This window comes from Zingiber officinale, chromosome 7B, assembly GCF_018446385.1.
Source record: "Zingiber officinale cultivar Zhangliang chromosome 7B, Zo_v1.1, whole genome shotgun sequence".
Classification (NCBI taxonomy): Eukaryota; Viridiplantae; Streptophyta; class Magnoliopsida; order Zingiberales; family Zingiberaceae; genus Zingiber; species Zingiber officinale.
Genome location: NC_055999.1, coordinates 57,935,242 through 57,955,935, shown reverse-complemented (window position 1 = coordinate 57,955,935; position 20,694 = coordinate 57,935,242). Strand labels below are relative to the sequence as shown.

At 40.4% G+C, this 20,694-nt stretch overlaps 2 protein-coding genes across 3 annotated transcripts; both read right to left on the bottom strand.

Moving 5' to 3' along the window:
- Nucleotides 1-3,455: 3,455 nt before the first annotated feature.
- On the bottom strand, nt 3,456-6,487 carry LOC122004361 (vegetative cell wall protein gp1-like). Its single transcript, XM_042559262.1, has 3 exons — nt 6,471-6,487; nt 4,894-4,945; nt 3,456-4,796 (listed from the first exon to the last, which is right to left on the bottom strand). Exons 1-3 carry the CDS (start codon nt 6,485-6,487, stop codon nt 3,456-3,458), a joined length of 1,410 nt encoding a protein of 469 aa, XP_042415196.1.
- On the bottom strand, nt 6,017-15,573 carry LOC122005779 (DUF21 domain-containing protein At1g55930, chloroplastic-like). Of its 2 annotated transcripts, XR_006118538.1 has the most exons (15): nt 14,935-15,573; nt 14,760-14,857; nt 14,560-14,653; nt 14,107-14,189; nt 13,916-14,014; nt 13,209-13,290; nt 12,338-12,477; nt 12,184-12,262; nt 12,023-12,086; nt 11,620-11,711; nt 11,371-11,436; nt 10,679-10,795; nt 7,503-7,679; nt 6,471-7,061; nt 6,017-6,387 (listed from the first exon to the last, which is right to left on the bottom strand). XR_006118538.1 is itself a non-coding variant. In XM_042560979.1 (14 exons), exons 1-14 carry the CDS (start codon nt 15,466-15,468, stop codon nt 6,861-6,863), a joined length of 1,926 nt encoding a protein of 641 aa, XP_042416913.1. In that variant the 5' UTR covers nt 15,469-15,573; the 3' UTR covers nt 6,017-6,860. The 2 variants fall into 2 exon arrangements, 1 of the variants encoding a protein (XP_042416913.1); XM_042560979.1 differs by having other exon boundaries at nt 6,017-7,061.
- Between the last annotated feature and the right edge of the window lie 5,121 nt (nt 15,574-20,694).

Here is a 20,694-nt window from a genome sequence, read left to right as displayed (position 1 = left end):
TGATGGAATTTTGCTCGTCCCTTTTGCTTTGCTGGTCGTGCGTCCGGTCGGACGTGGAGCTCATCTTGCATATACTTGGTGAAATTAGCTCATGTGTCGACAGAAGACATCATGGTTTCTTTTGAGGCATCGGATCGGCTCCTCTTTCTGCCTCCGGATCGGATGCGATGAAGGTCGTGGCCTCCGATCGGGTCGGATGGCTCTTTTCTTCATAAATTAAAGAGGGTGGTTTTTCGGTGATGGCGTTTACCTCGATCCGGGGCGCTTGGCTTCTGTTCGGACCATCTCGATGTAGCATTGCCGAGCTGATCTTCCCGTACTTCTCCCACTTTGTCCTCCACGGGGAACTTGATCTTCTGGTGAGAATTCACTGAGAGCCGGTCGTCCTAAAATGACGTTGTAGGACGAGGAGAGTCGACTACCACAGTTCGTTGTCCTTGTCCTCTGGCGGCTCTTCTCCCGGTGAGGTAGCCGGATCGTCATGGTGAACGTTACCCATAAACCCGTAGAGCGGAGTTGTCATGGGCAACAGCTCGGCTCGATCAATTTGTAGCTGATCGAACGCCTTCTTGAATATGATGTTGACTGAGCTCCCTGTGTCAACAAATACGCGATGAATAGTGTAATTTGCTATTACCGCTTTGACGAGCAGAGCATCGTCGTGGGGTACTTCAACTCCTTCCATGTCCCTGGGCCCGAAACTAATTTCGGGTCCTTCTGCTCGTTCTTGGCTACAGCCGACCGCATGAATCTGGAGCTGCCGGACGCTCGCCTTTCTAGCTCGATTGGAGTCTCCTCCGGTCGGCCCGCCAGCAATAACGTTGATCTCGCCTCAGGAAGTATTGCTTCTATTTTCCTCTTCCCGAGCGGACGGTCGAGACCGTTCTCTAGACGCTCGGCGATTCTCCTGCCTTGGAGAACGATGCCGATCGGGAGTTTGTTGCTGTGGCCTACCATCTCTCGTCCGATCGGCTTCATGAGTTCTCTGTCGCCTGTCGACTGGGGGAGACCGTCGTCCGGCATGCCGGGGCACAGGATGAGTCACGAAGGGAAGACTTCGACAATCCCTTGTATTGTGCGTGTCCGTCCGGTGGAAGGAGCAGAACATCGGGGTCCATTTCTTTTTTGGCTTGGGCCGGGCGGCAGCTACCTCTTGCACATGGGACCTGGCGTGGGGGGATCGGATTGCTTCGGCCCTTGGTCCTCTAGGCGGCTGATGAGTGGCGTGCTGTTTCCGCTCGGCCGGAGGAGCCCGCTCGGCTGGAGTTTCCTTTTTCCTTGCCGCTTGCGCTTCTTCCACGTTGATGTATTCGTTCGCCCGGTGTAGCATGTGATCATAGTCTCGGGGCGGCTTTCGGATGAGCGATCGGAAGAAATCCCCATCCACTAGGCCTTGTGTGAAGGCATTCATCATGGTTTCCGAGGTGGCCGTTGGAATGTCCATCGCTACTTGGTTGAACCGCTGGATGTAAGCTCGAAGCGATTCACGGGCTTCTTGCTTGATGGCGAACAGGCTCACGCTCGTTTTTTGATAGCGCCGACTGCTTGCAAAATGATGGAGGAAGGCCGTTCGGAAGTCCTTGAAGCTTGTGATGGATCCGTCTGGCAGCCTCCGGAACCACCGTTGAGCCGATCCCGAGAGAGTGGTAAGAAAAAATCGGCATTTTACTCCATCTGTGAATTGATGGAGAGTAGCTGTGTTATCGAACTTACCCAGATGATCATCTGGGTCGGTTGTCCCATTGTACTCGCCGATCGTCGGAGGTGCGTAGTGCTTTGGCAGAGGGTCTCTTAGAATAGCCTCTGAAAATTGGCGATTGATCCGCTCGGGCGATGCGTCCGCTCGGGGGGCTTTCCCCTTCCTGTCATCTCGCCTAGGCATTTCATCCGAAGAAGATCCCCTATCCCTATGAGCTGGTCCGGCTTCAGGGGTGCGGAATAGGGCTCGATGAAATGCAACGGTGGTCGGTGGTGCTTCCGCTCGACCGCCGGACGCCGAGGTTGCTTGCTGTTCCGGTCGCTCGGCTGTGGCTTTTTGTTTTTGCTCCACGAGCTTGGCGGCCCTTATCTCGATCAGAGCGTCAAGTTCCTCGTTCGAGAGCGTCACCACGTGTTGTCGTCCAGCCTCGTCCATGGCTGCCGATCGGATGCAGGAGCGTTCCCACAGACGGCGCCAAATTGATCCTGTCCGAATCGCCGAACCAAAGGACGCTGGGCACGTGGCGCACTCCTAGTCGATGGTGTAGGCCTCCGTCTGGTCGCACGAATCTCTGGCGATCTTGCACAGAAGTCGGGCCGGGAAGGGCTTCCCGGCGGCGACCCTCCGACGCTCAAGTCAGGTAAGCGAGTGGTGGAAAAAGTGGCTCCAAAGCTTTCAGAATGCGTACCTCCGGCGAAGTAAGAGGTTCCTTATATAGAGCGGTGAAAGAACTAACGCACGTCCACCGAGGTGCATACGTGTCTGCAGCTCATACCCCGGTATGCACCTGTCAGAGAGCTTACCTGACGCCATACTGCAACAGTCTCATTGCTCCTTCGATGGGACAACAGGACACCCCGTGGTCAGACTAGGAGTATGGCCTAGCCATATGACTTGACGGCTGTCAGAAGATGTTCCCCCTTCTTTACTGTTCATAATCCGGGGTGTCCGACCGGCTGGACAGGGAGTCCGTTTGGCCGGCCCCTCCTCCTTTTACGCGCTGGCCGGACGGCTTTCACCTCGCGTCCGGCCTGTCGTTGACATTGGTGTGCTGGGGAAATTTCCAGTAGGCGCTATGTAGAGACTGTTAGCAGTGTCATTTTCTCCTGGTTCTTCCCCTCGGCTCTTAACTACTGTTTCGACAGAGCGTCGGAACCCCTACCTGGTCGGGGCGCCTTTTATTACCGAATATCCCTTGGTCGGTCGATCGGTCTTTATCCATTTCTTCCAAGTCCGGTCGGCTCACCCTTCTCCGGCGGGCTACTTGGGCATTTGACCTCCACGTGGCGTTGACCCCTCGTTAGGGGGTCCCGGGCTCTTACCACCGGATCAGTTATGTTTAAAAGATCTAGTATATTTAAATTAGATAGTTTAGCATGTCTAAATTAAAATGATTAAATCAACATTAGATGAATCAATCATATGATAGTTTATCTTTGTTATACTTTTAGGATCTTACTTGACTAATTAGATTGTAATGCATATTTAGATTAAAGATCATGCTTATATTTATTTAAAAAATTCATAGGAATACTCTTTGATTTAATTGTTAAACTATAAAATGTATTTTAATTTTCTGTTGTACAAAAGGGTATAGAAATACAATATACGAATTTTGAATTCAAGCCAACATAGGTTACCCATGCCAAAAGGGAATATCCTTGTTAAATCACATAAGAAAACCCCAATCGTAGAATAAAAATACTATGAAGGCTATTTAAGAGATTTGAGTAAAACAAAAAGAGATCAACTTTATCTAAACAATAAACAATCTTGCTTTCACCTGTTCTTCTGCCTGGGCACTCAGCTCAGCCCCACGTAACATTGATTTTAAAGGAAGTGATGGCAACTGTAGTGGCAAACTTTGCACACCGATCATAGTAGTAGGAGGTGGTGGACTAGAAGCTTCTCGAAATGCTTCTGATTGTTTTGAACTTTGGACTATTGGAGGAGGCAAAGATGAAGGTAATCCACAAAATCCAGGAAAAGGAGGTGGTGGTGATAGTTGAGATTCTTTCAAATTACTTATAGGAGGAGGTGGACTTAGGTCTTTTTCAACTACTCCAATATATTGCACTGAATGTGAAGCTTCATCTATCTTGCTATGTAAAATTTGTAGATTTGTTCTCTCAACACTTTCAGAAGGTGACGGCAGAAGTGGAGACGACAGAGTTGGTGGAGAACCTAATGGAGGTGATGTTAAATGCACATTATGTGTTCTTGGGGAAGAGGATGGTTGCACTATCTGTGGCATCAGAGGTAAATGTGATGATGCATTGTCAACTTCAACACAAGAGGATGGTAATGTGTCTGCAATATGCTTGTTAGTATATTTTATCAATGGAGGCGGAGGTGGAGGCGAAATTTTAACTTGTATATTTGTAGGAGGAGAAAGTAGAGATGGGTCTCCTGGATGTGATGAGGAATTGACAAGTCCAATATATTCTTTATCAAATGTATCCTTCTCTACAGGTAAATTTGAAGGTAGGGAATGATAAACACTCTCTCCCAGAGGAGATGGAGAGGCCTTGGGAATGTTACTTAACCCTCTTCCACCTACTGATGATGTATAAGAAGGTTTAGTAAATTCAGAATCAGAAGGATGAGATGGTGCTGACAAAAATGCATTAGAAATGGGAGCTACAGAAGAATGAATAGAAGAAGAGGGTCGGACATGTGAAGGAATAAGAGATTGAAAAGGATGTGGTTGGGATGAGAAGGATGGGCCTACTGAAGGTAGCTTTAAATTCAAAGGTAATGAATTTAAAACTGAAGATTGCAATAGAGGATCCATTTTTATAGACCGAAGTTGATCAGACAATTGTGAAGATAAAGCGGCAATCAGAGCAATAGAATCACATAGCATCTGAGGATCCGGACTTGGGGGACGAGAAGCTAGGGATGGTGATGGAGGTGGTCGTGGTGGCGATGGAGGAGGTGGTGGGGATGAGCGAGGCATGTCAAGATCCCTTTGCCCATCGTGCCATTCAGGACTACTAAAGATCTCTTCTGCCGAGCAAACTTCCATCGTGTCCTTAATTATAACTCCCATTTCTGTAGGACTATCTGAGCCAGCTTCAAACTCTGAAAAGAGTACCTGATTCAGGGATGTATTGCATTCAACCCCAAAATACTAAGCAAAGGCAAAAGAATGTCAATCGCACTAGTCATAAAACAAAGATCATTGATCGTACCTCTGCGTTGAAGTCCTTGTCCGGCGCCGCCACCGAAGGCCGTTCATGGTTCCTGCATTCCGTTCCAGTCCCTGGAGCTACGAATGTGCCAGCGCCAACTAGGGGGACCGGGAGGCGAGACCTGGTCGTCCGGCGTGAGACGCAACGGGGAGATCGAAGGCGATTCGCCGGAGCAGCGAGCGCGTAGCCGGGAATTAATAGAGATGGAACAAAAAAACAGTAGTGGAGAAATGAGATGACGATGTTTCTTTTTTTTCCAACTTTTTTTTTTTTTTGAGGTGGCAAATAAAACCAGCTCAGCCGCGAGCACCGCCAACGCCGGGCGGCTTCTCGTTGCCTTAGCCGACATGGAGAGTCTACAACCGCTACACCAGGTGGGAGCCCGGAATGCGCTAGTCCGCTTAAAAGTTTTGATCGAGTAAAACATACTTGTTTTCCGGGGTATGTTTTGGATTTCGTAGGTAAGGATGTAATCGAGTTAAATTGAATTCTTGAATATTTAAATTTAACTTATTTATAATTGAATCATGTTCGAATTTTATTTAATAAATATATTCATAATTTATAACTTATTCGAATTTTTATCGAATATAAAAGAAGTTAATAAATATAAATTATAAATTTAAATATTCATTAAAAATTAAATTATATATTTAGAGAAATTATAATATACTTATTAAAATTTATAATTTTATTCAAATAAATAAATTTAATATATTTATATATATGTTTTATAGATAGAATGTAAAATATATAAATTCAATATTAAAATTATTATTTTTTATTTAAAAATTAATTCATAAATTTAACGAATATATTCACGAAATAACAAATTGAATATTATGAAATTTAAACTTTATTTATCTTAACGAATCTCATTAAACGAGTTCAAACGAATTTTATTAAATCAAGTTTCGAATATCTCATAAACTACTTTATTCATTTACACTCTATTTGTAAGAGACGTGGTAAATGGGCGACGACCATGAAGATCCGTAAACGCTGAAACCAAATGTTCACAAATATTTGTCTTAATTTAATTTTTTTAAAATTTTTTATTTAAAATAATTGATTATTTAATGCACTAATTTAATGGTCATAATCTCAGAGAACAAAATAGATATAATAAAATATCATTTTTATTTATTTAATATTATAATAACATCTCAAATCATCACCTGCCGTTCTCCAAGAAAAAAGCCCATCCAAATTATAAATCCATTAGGCCTTGGAGGCTTGGACTTGCCTTTCAACTTCACTTGGCCTGTCCAAAAAATCAACCAAACCTAACTCCTTGGTCGTTGCACCTCCGATGCCAATTCATATAACCAAATGCTATGAAACATATAATAGCTGAGCGGAAGAAAGCTTCTTAGACCTACAAATACAAGAGCACAAGCGAACAAGAATACAACCCATTGTTGAATCTGTTTTCATTCTTAAAATGGCTAAGCAGAATAACGACGCTCTAGTCCTCTGCTCGTCGTTGCAATGCTGCAAGAGAGGTTCAAGCGGCTACAACAGATCGAACAGATGAGGTAGAAGAGGCAGATCCTGCAAGTGCTGGCTGAAGTTACCTGGGTGGTTCTTCCATGGGGACTTGATATAATCCTTTGAGGCTTCAGTATGGTCCATCCCTTCGGTTGGATTATGAATATCATGTTGACTGTACTGAATTGCAGTCATTCAAAACATCGCTAATGCTACGCTCGTGGTCCAATACTGAATACTGAAAACAGACACACATCTAAGTCGTCCAGATGATTTGGCGTCGTCTCTCCACCTGTAAAATAATCCTGCAAGATCTCACTCTGAAGAAAAGGTCCTCTTTTCTCTTTGTTTATTTATCTGCAGAAGAAGAGGAAGCATTGTAGATGTGACGAATTTATCATAGACTGTTAATCGTGGTCACCAAACTTTTGACTATTGTTATGAATCAAGGAATTTTTATGTTGGAGTTCATCCTGCTACAAAACTGCCTCGTGGGAGCATCCATCTTTCAATCCCACCTCAATCTCCTCGTCCGAGCTGTCCAGTTCATTTATGGATTTGTCTGCTTGCTTATCCACTTTTCGAGTCATGCCCTTATTATCTAAGTTTTCTCCATGCTCATTGTTGATTGGTATAAAACGAACTTTACCAACCTTTCTTTCATTAGCTTCAAGTATCTGCATGCAGAAACACTAAATGCAGCAGAGCTTTTATAGAGGCATCAACTTCATAGAGATCATAGATGTTTACATCATAACTAGTTATAGAATAATTGATCTATTATGTAGTAGACGAGCTCCATAAAATTCTATACATAATTCTTCACAAACCAACATAAGAACACCAAGCACCACATGAAAAACAAACTGGCAACTAATCCAACTGTCAAATAAAATGTATGGTGCATTGTTACATGTGATGTGATCTCCTCCATAACAATATCAATGGTCAGAAAAGCGGTTGCAACATTATGGTGTAACTTTAGGAATATTTCTAAATAGAAATTCATGAACAATTTTTTCCTCTTTGAAAATATATGAAAAGAACGCATAGGGCGGAAACAAATTGACAACCAAAGATGTTTTCGTTGAAGTAGTTAAGGAAGTCTCAAGAAATACCTCAAGTTCAAACGATTGAAATCTCTCCTCGTCATGGCCATCCGTTGTTATTTCAATGACTTCAGTATCCTCTTCTTTATTTGCCTTCTCAAGTACCACTATGATCTTTCCACCTTCTTCAGGAATATATCCAAAGGATTCACAGACAAATCCAGATACTGTCTCATACTGATGACCCTGAAAGATCAAAGTCGAGAGGTCTTAAGAAATTTGTTGTCCGTGAGACAAATTTTTAGCAGAACCAATTACATCAACGAGACAATCTAATATTCATATTCACACAAAATACAAAGTTGTCCTATCTTTGTGGTAATATTTTGGAATCAATGTCCTTTCTCGTAGAATTCCTTCAACGATGATTTTGGTTAATTAGCTAAAAAGGAGCATACACCACTAATAAGGAATCTTGGTGGTGGAATGAAAAAGTACAAGAGAAAGTGAAGGAAAAACAACTAGCTTATATGAAATTATATATTTGTAAGAACGAGAAAAACTTAAAAAAATATACAATAACCAAGAAAAAAACTAATAGAGTTGTGAATGAGGAAAAGAATGAAACTTTTGAACGATTATATCAAAAATTAGGTACCAAAGAAGGCGAAAGAGACATTTATAAAATCACTAAAGTAAGAGAAAGGAAGACAAGAGATCTTATCTAAATAAAATGTATTAAAAATGGATATAATAGGGTGCTAGTAAACGATGGAGAAATAAAAGAGCGGCGGTGGAAGAGGTATTTTCATCAACTTTTTAAAGAAGGTTTAGGTGATTAACTTTAACTTAGGTAATTTAAGTAGGTCAAATGAGCATAGAGATTTAAATCTTTATCGTAGAATTCAAACTTTAGAAGTAAAACAAGCTTTAAATGAGATGCATAATGGAAAAGTCGTTGGATCAGATGATATTCCGATAGAGGTATCAAAGTGTCTAGGGAAACAAGGTATTAAATGACTTACAAAATTATTTAACATGATATTGAAAACGAAAAAAATATCCGATCAATGGAGGATGAGTACTCTAATTCTATTATATAAAAACAAGGGACACATGCAAAATTGTACAAACTATAAAGGTATTAAACTAATAAGTCATACCATGAAACTGAGAAAAAATAATAGAAAAAAAATTAAGGAGCCCATGTTGACCGAAAATTAATTTAGGCTCATGCCTGGAAGGTTGACAAAAGAAACTATACATCTTCTTAGACAATTAATTGAAAAATATCAGGAGTAAAAATAAGATCTACACATGATATTCATCGACTTAGAAAAAACTTATGATAGAATCCAAGAGCAATTATATGGAGAATTCTAGAAAAGAGAGGTGTTAGCATAACATATATTGAACTAATTAAGGATATGTACGAGGATAAAACGACTAGAGTAAAGATTTTAGGCGGAATAACTAAAGCATTTCCAATAAAGATAGAGTTACATCAACGATCAGCTCTAACTCCCTATCTTTTTACAATAATTATGCACACATTCAAGATACAGAATCATGATGTATATTGTTTGTAGATGATATTGTTTTGGTAGATGAAACACGTGAAGTAGTAAATGCTAAACTAGAATCTTGGCAGGAAACGCTAGAAGGGAAAGGTTTTAGTCTTAGTAGATTAACAACAGAATATATAAAATTTAAGTTTAGCAATATTAGACATAATGAGACAATTATTAAGATAAGAGATGACGAGTTGTCCGAAATCGAGAGCCTTAGATATTTAGGATCATTTTTGTAAAATGGTGAAGAGATTAAGAGAGATGTCTTACATAGAATACAAGCAGGATGGTTGAAATGGAGGACAGCATCAGGTGTTTTATGTGACTGTAAAGTACCTTTAAAACTTAGAGAAAATTTTTACAAAACCACAGTTAGACCTGCTATGTTATATAGAATTGAATATTGAGCTATAACTCGAGCACATAAAGCAAAAGATGAGAGTTACATAGATAAGGATGTTAAGGTGAATGTGTGGACATACAAAAATGGACAGAATAAAAAATGAGAGCATTAGAGAGAGAGTCGGAGTTATATCTATTGAGGGAAAACTCTGAGAGACATGTTTAAGATGGTATAGGCATGTACTTTGACAACCAATAAATGCTCCAGTTACGCGATGTGAAACTATGACAAACGAGGAAGAGGAAGATCAAATAAGACTTGGTTAGTAACAATAAAATAAGATAAAATTTATTTAAATATAGATAATGATATAGTAGTAGATAGAGCTCGCGTGAAAGGATTCATATAACCAATCTCACCTAGTGGGATAAGGCTTGGTTGTTGTTGTAGCTGAATTTATTATCTCATTCTTGCACACTAAAATAAAGTTCTAAATAAAATTTTAAAATATTCTGCACTAAAGATTAGTTTGATAATATGCATATTAAGAAAAACTTATTAAAAGATTTACATCAAATTCTTGTCCCTCATGCTCTCAAGTTATAGGGAAGTAAAGGGGTCAAATTTATTGTAACCATTGGATCACATGACTACTTCAGCCCATTAAATAAATTATTATACTTGACCCACACGTATATATAGAGATAATTGCATATTATGAGGCCGGGATCAATTCCTGAAGGGGAGAAAAACTCTTCCCAACTCCTAGCCACTTGGCGGTCAGCTATAAGCTCACCCCGAGATTTACCTCCTTTCACATAACCTAAGCTACGAGGGGTACTTGGGGTGAACATAATCACTTTTTGCTACAATAATTGCATATTATGGATTATGGTTGGTTGACCCATAGTCACGCTTCAGGTATGAGATTATTATGATTTATAATCATAAAATAAAGATCATCGGATTTTAACTAGAAGAAAATTCTTCACATCAAATGCAAAACTGAAAATAACATGATACTATAAGATATGATCTGATCACCACATGTAGTTATTATGAACTCAAGTTAAATAATTAAAATGAAACTTAAGTATATAGCAATGTAAATAAATCTTTGCAACTCCCTTTGGTTTACTCGAGCAATTTTCAATTCATACTATCAATGCCCATGTACCTCATTGTAATATGTTAGTCATCTCAATTTCTCACTAAAGAAAAGTCATACATGGGCTCAGCAGTATCCTCCTCTGAGGAAGAAAACTATTTGCATATAAATTGATATCTGTTGAAGTAAAGAATCAACTTCTGCAGTAATGGAAGATGCAAACCTCAGGTATTTTAATATTTAGTTCTTCTGATAGTTGATCAATACTTGTGTTGGCATCGACATCGAATGTCCCATCATCTCGCATCACAATGTTCCCTGTTTTCCGTTGGATTTCCTCCTACATTAGACACAAGAAGTAGCTTTAGGAAAATTACATCAATAACACAGATGATCAGGTATTACAAAATCACAAACTATATGATGCATTACATCCCCAAACTCATTTTCAACAAAATAGAATACAATGCAATTCCGACCACCTGGAGGTTCAATCATTGTAATGCTAGTAACGTCCTAGAATACATGACTACAATGAAGTGGGAAACAAGGTAAATAAAAAGCCAGTACATGTGAATCATTATGCATGCCTGCAAGGAGGTACGTAACAGGCAATGAAATGTATCAGTAAGAATGGACTAGTATGTGGCATGAGAGAATGGCGGGAATGAGAACATGCAACTTGGATCACATATACATAGGAAGGTGATTACAATCCTATACATGCACGGGAAGAAACAAAGACAAGAAAATAAACATAAGATGATTTTGTTGTTGGATATATACATATATAAACTCTCATTAACCTAGCATTTAAATTTAATTTTCAAGTTTAATGAGAAACAGTTTTAACAATAAAGAACAAGTCAACTGGAACAATGAAAATCTCTGCAAATGCCAGCTATGACAATTTACCTTTGAATCATTTTCATCAAATATTTCACCAACAATCTCTTCAACAACATCTTCTAGGGTTACAATCTGTGCAATTAATTATACATAAATACGCAATAATGTTAAAGAGAGATCAAAATTCAAATAAAGTACACATATCTGGAATGATATATCAAGTTGCTTTTGCTTCTGAATTCAGCTACAAGATTATGTTATTTTAACTATGGATTGCTTAAGGACAATAATTAGAAGAGTTTTAACAAAACGTACACCAACTGTTCCACCATATTCATTAAGGACTACAGCCATATGAACCTGCCTTATGCGAAACTCTCTCAGCATATCCCAGACGGACATTGAATCTGCAGTATGAAAAAAGAATGAACTGTATAAGAATGCTCTAGCAATGTATCATATCTCCAACTGTGTAACAATGTTATAATAATGTATCAAGCTCCATCTATGCAAACACTGATTAACTACTGACACAAAAAGCAGAAAGACCAAAAAGGAAAATTCTAGGCCACAAATTAAATGAAACAATAAATGCTTTCCACAACAACAAAACAAACAAGTTTGGGAAATAAGAGAAGTCAAGATTAACATAGAGATTTGGCTCACATCCTAAATTACTAATTAACTTCCCAAATTCAGTTTCATTGATTTGTAGTACCTGGTACAAAATACGCCGGCATGCGTGAAATACCATTCACTGTGATTTCTTTTAGCTTCTCAACCTTGAATAATAGAAATAAACTCAATGATTAACAAAATATCAACACAAATCTGATGATGCATCTAAAATAAATATCGAAAGGATTACAATGAACCCACCTTTTTGACATACTCAAGCATGTCCATGGCATATGCAATCCCTACAATATTATCAATACGCTCCTCAAAGACTGGTACTCTGAAATTCATTTTATGCGAGAAATTAACTTATATATTAAACAAAAATTGAAACATTGAAGCAAACTGAAGTAACCTTGAATATTGATGAGTCTCCCACAAATTCTGAAAATCAATGAGTGTTGCACTACCATCAATTGCAACTACAGCTACAAGAGGTGTCATCACTTCTCGAACATGTGTGTCTTTTATCTCTAGTACATTTTCGATCATATCCTGTTGAGAGCACATAGAGGAAGAAGTAATTAATCATGAACAGAAACAGACTTCTCATTATCTGACTAAATATTTAAGATATAATAAAAAATATATAAGTGAAGGAAAATAAATTACAAACTTAGCTGTTAATAAAGCATAATAGTGGAAAACTGCAAGCATTCAACACATAAGGACTCTACAAATAAATTTATAAAATAATTCACCAATACAACTGTTTGAAATAACAAAACTGTTTGAGTTGTTTGAAATCACAAAGCTGTTAGAGCAATCTGCAACACCTTTTCCCTCATATCTTACTCATGGAATAATTTTCCTTCTTACACAAGAGGATAAGTTATTTGATGTGTTTGCATGTACACTCACAAGATTCTTAAACAATTTAGCTAATGCATAAAAGATTTAAAGGCTTGTTAAAGAAAATTGTTAGATAAAAATTTTTGGTAATGTTAATGTTCTGCATGATAAATTGCTAATTTACCAGGAGGCATTAATGTTAAAAAATGATAGCCATGCCAGAAGGAATATCCTTGTCGAATGATAAAGTGCTAACTGATGGAGAGGCATTAATGTTCAACAGTAGGTTGCCCATGCAAAAAGGGAATATCCTCGTTAAATCACATAAGAAACCCCCAGTCGTAGAATAAAAGTACTATGAAGGCTATTTAAGAGATTAGAGTAAAACAAAAAGAGATCAACTTTATCTAAACAATAAACAATTCTGCTTTCACCTGTTCTTCTTCCTCTATTGCTCCACTCAGCTCAGCCCCACGTAACATTAATTTTAGTTCATCCTCTGTGACATATGGCTGACTGCATGTACAAACAACCAACAAGAATAAGAATCCACAACAAGGATTCCTGTCTCAAAACTGATTATATCACCGAATTCCATGAAGAGAATGTATATTATATTCACAGAACCATTGGCAAGAGAAAAAAATAGCTGCAGTGAGTCTTGAATTAGCTAAAATTCAACTTACCAATATCATTGAGGATGGGCTGCAGTATATTACTGAGTTCTAGCCACTACTGTGCAATTAGTTTAAGACTTAATTATGACACAATTAATAAGACCTTAGTTTTCTGGAAGTTAAAATCAGGTTGATATCTCTTTACTGAATATTAAGATAGCAACTTCAACACTGATTGGCAGAACTTAAAATGAAAAAGTGTTTGAGTTTTTTTATCAGAGAGTAAGGAAACCCACAACACTAATAATATGCCTGGGAACTCAGAAAAACAGATTGAAATTTCTTTTACAAGGTAAATTTACTACATTATTATACATACAAATGAATCCTTAGTTACAATCACAAATTTAAAAGTTGTGGCCCAGAATAAACTCAAGAAATCAGTAAGCAGATGGTAAGAGTTTGTTGGATAAAAATATTATCAGGTGATAAAGAATTGTTTAGAAATGTAATATATCTCTTACCTTCTACCTTTTAGCCTCAGCAGCTTCAAAATTCCCATCGACAAAAAAGTGACAACTCTTCCAACAGGATACAGGACTACAGAAAGCCAAGCAACCGGCCTGATCTAAATGCATCATAACTTTAGCTCTGAATACCACAGGAAGCACATCCTAATTCAACTTCACTCCTGAAGGCTGAACCAACTACTCACCTTACAACAAACCTAGCTACCTCTGTGGCATTATGAACAGCTATACTTTTTGGAGTAATTTCAGTGAGCAACAAAACAGCAGCCTGGAATAATTGAGCTGAATAATGGGTTATTTAAAGCATGAATTTGCAGAGTGAACATGAAAAAAGCCCTTGCTAACTGAGATATGACATTTTGGACGAGTGTCATGTTTTGATAGACATAACAAAATGATAGAAAATTGAAGTTCAAAAGTGGTTAGCATGAAATTATGGATGCTTGGGATTTGTAATAGTCAGAATCAAAATCATAATAGACGTACCAAATCCACTAACTGAGGTCTGTTAAAAACTTACCATACATAACAATTTCAAAAAGTTCAACTGTGTTACAAACAACATGGTTAGCTATGCACGATAACCTACAGGACTTAGAGATTTGTGCGAAATAATTATAAATGGGACCAGGGAATACCGTCATAACTGCTGTAGCAGCACTAACGCCAGCTTCACCAAAAATTGCAGTCGTTGCTTCAGTAACAAGTGCTGTTGCACCGATATTAACCACTCTGAGAACACAAGACAACGCCCAATGGAAATGAATACCCATGGCAACTGTGTGATAATAAAATAGAAACAAAGCTCCAAAAAATCTCTAAAAAGGCATCTGTATACGTTGTGCCAATGAGAATCGTTGTGAGAAATCGAGTGACATCATTACGGAGCATTCTGAAAACACCATTCTCAGGTTCTTTTTCAGCCAACTCTCGAACCTGAAAAAAGAACCATTAAGCTTGAATTAGCAGCATCACTGAGGCACAAATTATGAAAATGGATATCAGTGCAGTACCTTCCACGGCCATAACGTAGTGATGGACGTCTCCGCCATCGAAAAGAAGGCGGACAGACCCAGAAGCGCTGTCAAAATCAAGCCCTGGTCCTTCAATACTTGAAGAATCTGCAGCACCTTCGGCCATACTCCAACAAGACTCACTCTATTAGGTGCCAGAATCCCAACCGTGGCATCCACTGCGGCTGCTAACGCGAGAGCCCTTTGGCACCTTACCGCAAGTACCCCACAGGCAATCGCGACGAGGACGATGCGGAACCCATCTCGACTGTTCCTATCGACAGGAGAAGTAGAGGTGAAAGGAGACGCAATCTGCGATCTAGAACAAGCACGTCCGATCTGAGAACCGCGGAGACAGGGATTGGAACAGCTCCAAGCAGGTAGAGAGAGGAGACCGAGTGAACAGGATCCTGCAGCACAGATCCGAGCGGGAAGGTTCCCTCGGGGACCAAGAAGTTGGAGCAAAGGCGAGGGAGGGAAGGAGGCCCTACGAGGCCGGAGGAGTGTGACGATGTTGCGCGGCGGCAGATCCATCGTCGAGGGGGAATGCGTTGGGGGATCCACGGCGCCGCCTCGCGGCTGGAGCTTGTGATGGATTGGGCAGGTTCCGTTCTATTTCTTCCGCAGCTTAAATTTTTTTTCTTTTCCTTCTCGTTCTTTTATTTTTCTGATTTTTGTTAATTACTAATTGTGTTTTTGAATTCAAAATATTTAAGTGGGATTTTGAAAATCATATATCTAAATTATTGGTTAGAGTTTCGTTGAGTATAATTATGCAACTTGTAATATCTATAAATAAACGGTCTTTTATGAAGCATCTTTGCACAAGCTTCTATTATAGCTTTTCTCCTTTTTTTTTTTTAACTTTATTTGAGTTGGTCAGTCAACTTGAAATTACACCCTTATTTAATTTTTAAGAGTTTCTTTATTTATTTTATATATTTATTTATAAATTTAATATAAAAAAGTTATTAATAAATGTAACTTATAAATTTTATAATTTTTGAAAATGTCTTTATTTGTTTTATATATTTATTTACAAATTTAATAATAAATGTAACTTATAAATTTTATTTGGATAAAAATATTATTTATGAATAATTCACAGTCTCTAATTTTATTCATGTATATATATATGTAAGAATATGATAAAGTTATTTTTAAATTGAACACTAAACGAAGACTTATCAAATCATTCTATTCAAAAGTTGAAAAGATGATTTAGATAGAGAGATGACTTTAGGATTGACTAAGAGAAGAGTCCATACTATCCTACAAAATTAAGATCATTAGTGTTGGACTAGAGAGGGGGTCCTTGACGTTAGCCCTCCGATACTCAAGTCAGTTATCCACACAAATGGAAAAGAAAAATAGTAAGTATGTTATAGCAAAAGCGTGTTCAATAGTGAAGCATCACATACCTCCACTAGATAAGACCCCCTTTCATAGTGACTGTATCACTTGTGCATGTATCTCAAAGTGGATGTGCATTTTCCAAAGTGTCCAAATAAAAGACAAGTTAAAAAGTATCTCTGACATCCTTCCTTAAATAGACATGTAAATCCCTGATGTGACGGACTAGAAACTTCTAAAGTATGATTTACATGTTGGGCATGCTCTGTTGTCGGCAGCACAAACTTCTAAAAAGGTACGAGGAGATATATAGGTGGGCTCCACTATTGGTCGATCAGATCCTGCTCGGACGAGATGTCCCCGTTCGATCGTGTCGTTCGGAGCTGCTGGCTTGTTCCCTTCTCTGCTTCCCAACTGTCAGTGAGTACCTTTGTCCAACTGGTCGTACCGCTTGATCAGCGAGGACTGGAAACTCATTGCTTGCCGCTTACCTCTTAACTCCAGTTGCTCGTTACCGGAGGATGGCAATTCGACATCCTCACCTGGCCGACCGAGGGCTCCTGATCGTCACATCCGATCGGTCGACCAGAGCCTTTGACCATTTTTGACTTTGACTTCCACGTTAGCAGGTCTTTCCCTCTTTGACCCTTCTTTAGTAGGGTCTCTCTTCATCATCGTATCACAAGTCTTCCCTTTAAATCTAGTTGAAGGAGGCTTTAAGTCGGACTGACTGGACACTTGATGTTCTCTATAAACACCCTCGTCATCCGGATGCACTAGGATTTAGAGTCGTCGCTCGGTTGTTACAATCAATATTTATACTATTCTTCAAGAAGATGCTCTCTTCCCAATCTGGTGCTCTAGGGTTTAGAGTCGCCGCTCGGCTATAACACCGATACATTTGGCCACTTGTTAACTTCCTTGATATATCTTCTTCGATCAACCACTCCTCTTCCGAGCGGGATGCCGCTCGGCGTCAACATGTATGACACTTAGTCATTTTCCACATCTTTTGATTTTCCTTTCCGAGCGACGCCCCTGCTCAATGTCGGTTAATTGCTTCTAACATTACCATGATTTCTTGGAAACCGCTCAAATCCCTGCCCATTAATGTAAAGCATGTCAACCACGCCTTTTAATCATTCGCTCTCATCCCTCATTAATGTCTCCTATAGTTAAGTGTCACGTGTCACCCCCCATTGTCACTATATGCATGACAAACGACTGTTGGGCTCTGATGCGACGGCTGTCTTTTCGAATTCAATGGTCAAGATTAAGCCTCATTTTCCTAAGCCTTGAATCGGACGGCTTAGGGCAGTCGTCCCCAAGGTTTTTAAACCCTCCATTCTCTTTTTTGTTCACTATGCCACCTTCGTCTTCTCACTTTCTGCTTTTACTTGTCGTCGGTGATACTTTCCCAGTAAGCTCCTTCTCTTTCCCCCCTTTTGATCTTTGATTTCCGACCTTTGTTCCATGGCATGCTCTCCTTCCCCACTCCCGGTTGTCCCTGGGTTGTGGTATACCTCCACTGAGTCTAATTTTAATGGTGATAAGGTCTACCAAATGAAACTAACCTATCATTTTCCCGACGATTACCAAATCATCATTCCTTTTACCTATGCTCGCCCTCATACACCTCTAGATGGCTTTCTCCCTTTCTTGAAAGATCAATTTTGCATCGGTCTACACTTCCCCATACATCACTTCTTCTCTAAAGTTTGTCGATATTTTCACATTCCCCTACACAAGTTGGTACTTAATTCATTTAGGTTATTTTGTGGAGTGGTGATATTGTTCCTTGTGTACGACATTCCCCTTTTGCCTCGCCTTTTCTACTACTTCTACTATCCCAAGCTTTCTAATTTAGACACCTTCCTTTTTCAAGCCTGAGTGACCGCTGTTTATTTTGACAAAATGTCCATCTCCAATAAGCACAGGAAAGAGTACTACTTCTTCATCCGTCTCCCCGACTGACCTGTCTTTTCGACCGACTATAGATAGAAATGTCGAAACCTCCTCCACTCGGGAGATACAAAGGCGAGCCGGCTTACCTCCAAGTAGCCATGAGTTTGGTAGGTCAAAAGTATCACATACACAGGTTGCTATTAAGAGAAGTCTTGTATGTGTTCGAGCTAAGCCCTATCCGGACACGGTTGCCCGCCGCTTTAGGTACGTCATTTTTCTTCCTATTATCTTTGAATCTAACTGATTTCTCTTTTTTTTTTTTGTAACTCAAATCATGAACAAGGTGTTGTCGAGCGGTAAGAGTAAGCTTGCCGATGCAGAGATCAATGCCAAAGGAGTGGTCGAGTTGGAGAGTCATAATCTGTTGCTAGTCGAGCATTCTAAAGAGATGACTGGCGAAGCAAGGGGAAGCTAGGTGGTGGCTAGCGACACTGTTAGGATCTCTTCGTACGGCTAGAGAGGGGGGTGTGAATAGCCGCCCCAAATCACTCGTTTCTTCCTACAATTCGTTAGCGCAGTGGAAAAATAAACTAGAAACGAAAGGAAGAATATCAAACCTTAACACAGCGATGTACGAGGTTCGGAGATGATGCTCCTACTCCTCGGCGTGTCCGTAAGGTGGACGAACCCAATCAATCCGTCGGTGGATGAGTCCCCGAAAAACCGGCTAATAAAAACTCCTTCTGGGTGGAGAAACCTCGCCACACTTGTTTGCAACAGCAAACAGGAGTACAAGTACAAAGAATAAGCAAGAAATACAATAAGAATACACAAGCACTCTACCAATCTTGCTTTCTCGTCGACTGGAGTCCGGATGAAGCAGCAGCAGCTGTTCCAGTCGGGGAAGCTCACGCGAAGCTTTCGGGAGGAACTCAACAGAGCTCTTATCGCAGCCCACAAATCTTCAGCAGAAGAGAAGAAAAGAAGGAAGAATTAGATGCACCAAAGCCTTGATCTCCTTTTATAACCTGCGAACTTGTACAGCGAAGATAGAAGCCAGCGGAGAAGACGGAGCGACCCGTTGTGACTCAACGGTCGAATCGTGGACCGATCAGGCTCCACCCTGATCGGTCCAGAACCCTTCCGATCGATGCGGGACCGATCAGCCTGGTCCGATCGGTCCCTAGACCGATCGATCGCCTACGTAAAGTGCCCAACTGTTGTTTCTGATCGATGCGTGGACCGATCAGCCACCGGATCGGTCCACGCACCGATCCCACTTCTCTGCGTCTCGACGGTCGTGGAGACCGATCAGCTTCATGCCGATCCGCCCCGCATCGATCGAAGCTCACTGAATGCGCTTTGCCTTGTTTGTTATCCGATCGGTCACCGGATCGATCGGATACACAACGTATCATGGATCGGTCTGCAGATCGATCCAGCTTGGTTTTGCCCAAACCAAGTCCCAAACCTTCAAACCAATATCCGCCAACCTGACCTATTGGTACATCATGTTTAGCATCCGGCCACCCTTGACTGCTAAGACTCCCCACCAAGTGTCCGGTCAATCCTTTGACCCACTTGGACTTTCCTCTTCGTGCCAGTATCCGGTCACCCATGACCTACTTGGACTTCCCATCACCGGATGTCCGATCACCCTTGATCCATCCGGATTTTCCCTTCCGGCTTCACTCACGGGACTTTCACCTAGCTTCACTCACTAGGGTTTTCACACTGCCTAACATCCCAGTTAGGACTTTCTCACTGCCTGGCTTCACTCACCAGGACTTTCCAACTGCCTAACATCCCAGTTAGGACTTTCCCACTGCCTGGCTTCACTCACCAGGACTTTCCACACTGCCTAACATCCCAGTTAGGACTTTTCCGTGCCAAGTCTCCATACTTGGACTTTTCCAGTGCCAAGTCTCCATACTTGGACTTTTCCCGTGCCAAGTCTCCATACTTGGACTTTTCGCGTGCCAAGCTCCCTGCTTGGATTTTTTCCCGAATCAGGTCAACCAGGTCAACCTTGACCTACGGTTGCCCCAATAATCTCCCAAACATCTATTCTTGTCCCATATCAAGAATACAACTCTTCCACGAGTGTCAAACATCAACATGCAACTCAACTAGGTCAACCTTGACCTAAGGTTGCACCGACAATCTTCCTAAGTCAAACATCAAAATACAACTCGAGTCAGGTCAACTCGAATCAGGTCAACCAGGTCAACCTTGACCTAAGCCCTATCCGGACACGGTTGCCCGCCGCTTTAGGTACGTCATTTTTCTTCCTATTATCTTTGAATCTAACTGATTTCTCTTCTTTTTTTTTGTAACTCAAATCATGAACAAGGTGTTGTCGAGCGGTAAGAGTAAGCTTGCCGATGCAGAGATCAATGCCAAAGGAGTGGTCGAGTTGGAGAGTCATGATCTGTTGCTAGTCGAGCATTCTAAAGAGATGACTGGCGAAGCAAGGGGAAGCTAGGTGGTGGCTAGCGACAC

Coding starts and splice junctions, on each gene's coding strand:
- LOC122005779 (XM_042560979.1), bottom strand. CDS start 15,468: ATGGATCTGCCGCCGCGCAACATCGTCACACTCCTCCGGCCTCGTAGG. Junction 12,478..13,208: donor CAATAGAGGAAGAAGAACAG/GTGAAAGCAGAA, acceptor TGCTCTCAACAG/GATATGATCGAAAATGTACT. Junction 7,680..10,678: donor TAAATATTAAAATACCTGAG/GTTTGCATCTTC, acceptor TTGATCTTTCAG/GGTCATCAGTATGAGACAGT.
- LOC122004361 (XM_042559262.1), bottom strand. Junction 4,797..4,893: donor ACAAGGACTTCAACGCAGAG/GTACGATCAATG, acceptor TCCCTGAATCAG/GTACTCTTTTCAGAGTTTGA.